At 40.0% G+C, this 7137-nt stretch overlaps 1 protein-coding gene across 5 annotated transcripts in view; it reads right to left on the bottom strand.

Moving 5' to 3' along the window:
* Myof (myoferlin) overlaps positions 1 to 7137 on the bottom strand; it is a 184033-nt gene that overhangs the window by 107949 nt on the left and 68947 nt on the right. For all 5 annotated transcript variants that reach the window (XM_023716196.1, XM_023716198.1, XM_023716197.1 and 2 more), the window contains exons 12-15: positions 6891 to 7017; positions 5153 to 5256; positions 2464 to 2532; positions 2325 to 2368 (exon numbers count right to left, since the gene is read on the bottom strand). In XM_023716196.1, coding sequence (XP_023571964.1) covers positions 2325 to 2368; positions 2464 to 2532; positions 5153 to 5256; positions 6891 to 7017 — 344 coding nt within the window. The remainder of the gene's footprint in view (positions 1 to 2324; positions 2369 to 2463; positions 2533 to 5152; positions 5257 to 6890; positions 7018 to 7137) is intronic.

Genomic DNA, 7137 nt, shown 5'->3' with positions numbered 1-7137 from the left:
CTCTCTCTCTCTCTCTCTCTCTCTCTCTCTCTCTTGCACAGTGCTGAAGATTGAGTTCAGGGACTCATCAGTGCTAGGCAGTTGCCCCAACACTAAGCAAAATCAGCAGCTTGCTATTATGGCTTAGTAACTGTAATGAGCTATATCTAAGCATTCATCACAAGGTGAAAAATTCCCTTCTAGTTTAAATATTTATTTACAACCTACTCTGTGGTAGATACAGGTTTGTGTGTGTGCATGTGTGTGTGTGTGTGCGTGTATGTGTGTGCACGTGCATACGTGTGTTTAGCTGCTTGCCTAAAATCCAGAATTTACCTAATTCATGAGAACAAATTTTCCCACCACGATATAACACTGTGTATCCTTCTCTAAGTATCTTAGAGAGCATGTGAGTCTAATTCATGAATGTCTCAGGTTGGGCACATATTTTTTGCCTGCTTCATCTCTTATTTTTTATCCTATCTAGTTCCATGTCCACTCTTGAGGTCTAATATTCCATGAGATATACCAAAGGCTCAGTTTCATTGGAAAAATTAGAACATGGTATATTAGAGTATAAGAAATGACTAATTAAAAACAATTTGCCTAAGAAAAATTTTATTTATTTATTTATTTATTTATTTATTTATTTTGTATTTTAGGGAAGGGTCAACAGGATGTTCAGGGTCTCACTACTAGATCAGACCCGTAGTGATCCGCCTGTTTACAGCCTCCCAAGAGCTGGGATTACAGGTGCGAGCCACTGCACCCAGTCTTGTCTCAGCGTGCCCTGGAGCAGAGACGGGGCCAGCATGGCAGGTCCAGGGATCAAAACCCCGGCCCCTGCGCCTACTTGCAGGCGCTTTAATCCACTGAGCTATTTGGCAGAAGAAAAATATTATTTATGAATATGAAATCACATTCCTGAGTTTTGGATATTTTCTGTGTATTTATGAGGATTTAGACTACATTTGAAGAATCTGTAGCTTTCCCTTAGTTATACAACTGTCATGTGTGTGAGCTAAAATCTAGCTCCAAGGATTTCCTACTTACACGGGATCTCTTTGTGCTTCCTAATTATACTGTTGTACTGAAGAGGAAAGATGAAGTGAGGTCAGGAAAAACCTCACGTTTGTAGTGAAAACAGGTAATTGGGAAATGACACCATCAGCTCACTGCAGACTTTATAGCTCAGAGTCATCACCCAAGCTAAATCCTGAGGGTCCCCAAGACCCCTAAAGCATATTTAATATATAGCCTGAGGGATTTAAATGACTTAACACTTGTTTTTCCTGTGGTTCTCAGGATAGAACCCAAGACCTCGCACATTCTAGACAAGGAGAGCTCTTCCACTGGGGCTACAGTCCCAGACCTTAAAACTTTTTTACACTAAAGAAAGGATCATTTTGTCTTCATAGCCACACTTTGATTCTCAATTAATGGTGATGTGGTAATTAAGTAAAATAAGATGTCCCTTTTTTCTCCCATTGTGTCCTCTTGTCATAACGGCAATAGGGCACTAACATGACAGCCACGCACATTTGTCCGAAGGAGAAGCTCTGGAGACAGCCGGGCAGGCTGAGAGCCTGCTGGATCTCTTACCTTCCACCTGACTCTGGCCAGGTGACCTGGCTCCTCTCAGCCTTAGTATTCTCCTCTATAAAGTGAAGCTAACAGTGATTCCTACTTACAGAGTTGCTGTAACGACTAAATGGGGGGATGCAGGTCAGGAATAGCAGAGGGCCAGGCACTTGGCAGTGCACAAAGAGTGAAGGCTAATACAGTAAGCACTGATGATAATTATGGTGAGGATTGTGGCGATGAGTTTGCATGTTTCTTTGCTCAAGAGAGCCAAACTCTGCCAGTTAGATCATCTATCCAACTACATCATTCTAAGGATGATGTTGTTATGGCCAATCAGTGATGTTACAGTGTTTGCTTACCATTCTATTAGAAGATTTCACCGAATTTTCTTTGCCTTCAGTCAGGCAGGTTTATCTATTTGTGTAATAATAATAAAGAATTGCTCTCAGAGTATTTTGGTTATTTTTTCCAAGAAAGAATTCTATTTCTGAACTCTATTTTGGACATCCTAATGTTGCTTATATCCTCAATTTCTTATCTTTGAGCATTTTCAGATAATTTCCCCCTTTTTTTGTTTATGAGATATCGAATCAAAAATATCGAAGCCATTTCTATATCATCATTATTATTTAGGACAACCCCCAACCGCTGTTCCAGGAACAGAAGGAAAGTGAATACTCTAAAAAGCTACAGTAATGGCTAAAATACCCAAATATTTAATTCTTTATGCAGAATTAGAGAGATGTCTGATTTCAACTCACCAGTCAAATACAGTTAGTTTTATTTTTTCACACATTGAAGGAAACTGTTTAAAAGAAACAGGAAAAAGGAATTATTTCTGCATTTATTCAGTAAGTACTAAAGTAGTCTGACTTTTTCTGAAAGAAAAAAAAATCAAACCTTGATCTGAAGATTGACAACTTGATTCCACTCCGGGTTTGCATTTTTCTCAATTATATTTGTACAAACCTACAAAATTACCAAAGCAAAATTATAGGTACTCAAGTTTCTAATTTCTAAGAGTTCATAGTATATGTATACTGGATGAGATGATTTTATCAGTTTACTTACTGGTTATACATTTTTTAAAAATTTATTTTTGTATCTTAAGGAAGGGTCTACAGGGTGTTCAGGGTCTTACTACTAGATTGGACTCATAGTGATCTGCCTGTTTGCAGCTTCCCAAGAGCTGGGATTACAGGCGTGCGCCACCACACCCAGTCTCAATTGCTATCTCAGCACACCCCAGGGGTGGGGCCAGAATGGCAGGCCCGGGGATTGAACCCTGGGGCCCTGCATCTGCTTGTAGGCGCTTTAATCTGCTGAGCTATTTGGCCGCCCTGGTTACACCATTTAGCCACCTGTTTAAATTTCTTTTTTTTTTTACTTCTGTGCTTGAGATTGAACTCAGAGCCCTAAATAAGCAAAACATGTGCTTCACCACTGTGCTCAGACTCACCATTGACCCTCCCAACTATATTTCTCAATAAGAGTTAGTAAAATATATGATTTTAATATTGATCTTTATTGTACTATGCACAAAAAGCTTTTTTAACATTCATGTTTTCATAAGTTTTCAGTTGCCAGACATGTAAAATTAGATTAAGGCAACAAAACAAGAGCTAAAAGTTAACTGAATATTTATTATACACTGTCTGACAAGCCTCCCATTCTTAGCACATCCAAGTGGAACTTTGGAGGCTGTCTGTTGTAAGCCTCTTACCCTCCCTAAAGGCTCTTGTCCCAGCATTTCTGCCTCCTTTTATGCAACTGTTTAGCATAGATCCAAAGCCAGCACAACATCCATTTTTCCTATTCCCTCCAGTAGTAAATCATTACCCTTGTATCTTCATGCAGACACTGAACCCTTTCTCCCTCGGAGCCTACATTTGGCTCCTTTGGGAATCTTCGCTCCTTTTCTGCTTTCTGGACTCCACATCATAGCATCATCAGTGAACTCACAAAGTACACTTAGAGTGAGGTCCAAGCCCCTGCCTAAGCCCCACCAACAATCTCTCCGACCTAGACCTGATCTCTTAGCTTCTTCCCACTCTCTTCTCCTCAGCCACACAGATGTTCCTGTGCTACAAACAAAGCTCCATTTTGGTCCCCTGCACTGCTCTTCTCTTTACCTGAAGCCCCTGTACCCCAAATCTCTGCACATCAAGGTCTTTTCTTACATGTCACTTCCAGAAAGGTGTCCCATCAGATGATTTCACTAGCCATGCCTCCCCACACTGGGCATTTCATATCCCACACTTTATTTTTTGTATAGTTCTTGGAACTGTCTGAAATTATTCAATTTCTTGTTTCTTTGTTTGCTGCCTATGATATGGTTTTAGTATGTGCCTCAAAAGTTTATGGGTTGGAAAAATTAATACCTAAACTCACATGTTACAGGCATTTCTAGGTGAGGCCATTGGGAGATAATTAGAATTAGATGAGGTTAAGATGATTAGACCCCTCTCAGATGATGGCACTGGTGGATTTGCTAGCAGAGGAAGGAGACTTAAGCTAGCGGCTGCTCCCTCTCCCCATGTGGTACCCTAGCCAGTTAGGATGCAGTGAGAGATCCCTCAGCAGATGCCAATGCCATGCTCTTAGATTTCCAAGTCTCCAGAGGCATGAGCCAAATAAATTTTTATCCCTTATTAATAACCCAGTCTCACTTTGTTATAGTGACAGAAACAACTTAGTCTGTCTCTTCTTCCAGGTTGCATGTGAACCTGTGGGGAACAGGGGTCTTATGTGCTCATTTCTACATTCTCAGAATATGAGACAGGGTGTGGTACTTAACAGGCTAACAACAATTTCTTCTCAAGTTAACTGATCATCTCAAAACTTCCGCCAGATTAGTGCTATCCATATTTGTAGATTAGGCACTAGCCACTTAGAGGTTAAGGCCTGCCTGTGAAGTGGGATGAAGCCTGAATTTAGGAAACAGAATCAAGTAATATGTGTATGGTTTGTTAAATCCTACTTTCATAAGTATATGAGCCAAACACATGGAGGAGACTAGCTCTTTGTGGCTACAATGGTCCCAGGGTACATGCTCATTCTAAGTAATAAAACTCTCAGCTTTCGTCATCTCTATGGTGTGTATAGTGTCCCTACACCAAGAGTCTCCCAGCTTTTCCCAGGAGACAGGGCTGAGGTGTCTTTGCCCAACTCTCTCCACTTCAACTGCTTAATGGGGCAAAGCAGGTAGAAATCATGGCATGAAGGAGCAGCTAGAGGCTGTGTGGGTACTGCACACCCTATTATATTTAGCAAGGATGCTTCTTGCTGGTTTGCCTAAGATTAAGATAATGCTTAAACCTGGGAAAGAATCCCAATAATTTAGCGATGCCTTTCACTACTAATCTTTCAAAAGACTGAATTCTCTAATGTGAGTCTTGCATACTTTTTATTCTAATATAAAGCTGTGGAGAAGTCTGGCTTGATCATATTTACATAATGTGTGTTCCTGCAGAACAGCCTGCTCATCGGGGGCTATCTGACCAAAGAATACGCAGACATTTGCCTCAAGGAAAGCACAGTGCTTTAAGTATTTATTCAAGAGGTGTCAGCATTTAGATTATGCACCAACCTTTTTTCCAGCAAAGGAAACCTCTACAAAAGGATCCACAAGGTTTTTCTTATCAGCAGTGCCACCAAATATTTCCTTTACTGTCTGTGAGAAGGCATCATCCACTGGAAAGTAACGTTGCACAAAGCAGAAATGAAATTTGATTCTCTTAGAAGAATGGAAAATATTCAGCAAAATTTTTAAGTCTCTTATATAGGAAAACAAGAATTGTTCTCTAGGGCAGCAAGAAATAGCATGTGAAATTCTTTTTGGAGAGAGAGAGACAGAGAGAGAGAGAGAGAGAGAGAGAGAGAGAGAGAGAGAGAGAGAGAGATCTTCTCCCCCCAAAGTTTTGAAACTAATAAATGCACTTTGAAAAATAAACCAATAAATCATCATGTTCAGAATTGATCATTCATGGAGAAGAATGTAGAATTTTAAAAGCCAGTTCAGTCAGTCAGAGTCAATTCTCAAACTCAAGCATTTGATTCTAATTTGGAAAGGGGCTTGAGGACAAAAATCATATAGGTCTAGTCCTACTTTTTAGAGAAATTCAAGGCAATGTGGCATACTCATAAATAACCTAATTAGAGCATACTAATTGTGCTATAATTACAAATACAGGTCTCCATTTTATTCCACTGAGCTACCTCCCCAGCCCCTACCAGGTCTCCATTTTAACAAATTCAAAAGCAGATAAAGATCACCTGAATAAGTCAACATAGGGAGCATAATATGAAGTTTAATTTACTTTATTAAAGGTATTTTTGAGGGAAACATAGTATGAAGCATCCTAGGGTCTCAAAAAAAAAAAAAAAAAACCCACAAATTTTCTGAGGAAAGGTGGCACATCTTGGAAAATTCTGTAGCCTGTGCTCTGGGTGCCACCTCCTAGGGACATGGAGTAAAGTCTATATCCCAGAGGCCATCAGGACGCAGAGGGGCCAGGCAAGGCAGGCATGCTGGGCCCTCAGGAGTGACAAAGGGAGGGGTATACTGGTCGTTTTACATGGAACAGCCAAGCCATTACCTTAAATATATCCATTCTCTTGCTAAAATAGAGACTATATTATACAGCAGAATATTACAAGATTGTAAGAATAGATTTCTAGTTACTAGGACTTTAATGCCTTTTTTTTTTTTTTTTTTCGGAATGAGGAATTGAACTCAGGCCCTTGTGCTTACCAGGCAAGCACTTATTCTACTGAGCCATCTCCCCGGCCCTAGGACCTTAATGCCTTTTTCTTGGTTATTTTTATTTTTATTTTATTCATTTATTTATTTTGCAGTATGGGGTATTGAACTCAGGACCCTGTGCTTGCCAGGCAGGCACTTATTCTACTGAGCTATCTCCCCAGCCCTTCTTGGTTATTTTTAATAGCTAAATAGCAAACATATGTATTTGATGACAAAATTTTACATTTTCATTTGGGACAAAAAGGAATTGGAAGTGCTGACTGCTCACCTGTCTTTACTATTCTCTAGAAGAAGGAGAAGACATAGAATGCTGATGGAAGAAAGGATAAGGACTGTATGGGTCAAAGGCAGGTAGGTACTCAGCAAGGAATAAGAACCAACAACCAACTGGCTTCCCCAGGAGCCTGCCCAGGAAGCTTCCATGGAGCCAGGTGGATGAAAATAAGTCCATGAAGTACTTTCAGAAGAAAAACCTATGGCAGAGAGCATTAGGGTATGATTTTAACATGCATCATCAAGTAGAGAACTGACAATCTCAGTGCAAATAGAAATCAATACATACTCTGGGGAATGTCCTCAGCTCGGTAGATTTTCAGTATAAAGGTCACCCACCGAAGCGCAATGCCAGCTGGGAGTAACAAATTACTTTCCACATCATCACTGTCATTATCACGATCTCGTTTCTCAGGCTTTTGGAGACACATGATTAAAATTACACATGTACAAAAAAAGAAGCACATAAAAAATCCCACTTGATGCTTGTAAAATGAAATCAACTGAAACTGCTTCCATGAGGATTTTCTGACAGA

Source organism: Octodon degus, unplaced genomic scaffold (assembly GCF_000260255.1).
Source record: "Octodon degus isolate 3935 unplaced genomic scaffold, OctDeg1.0 scaffold00046, whole genome shotgun sequence".
NCBI lineage: Eukaryota > Metazoa > Chordata > Mammalia > Rodentia > Octodontidae > Octodon > Octodon degus.
This window is presented reverse-complemented; position numbering and strand designations above follow the sequence as displayed.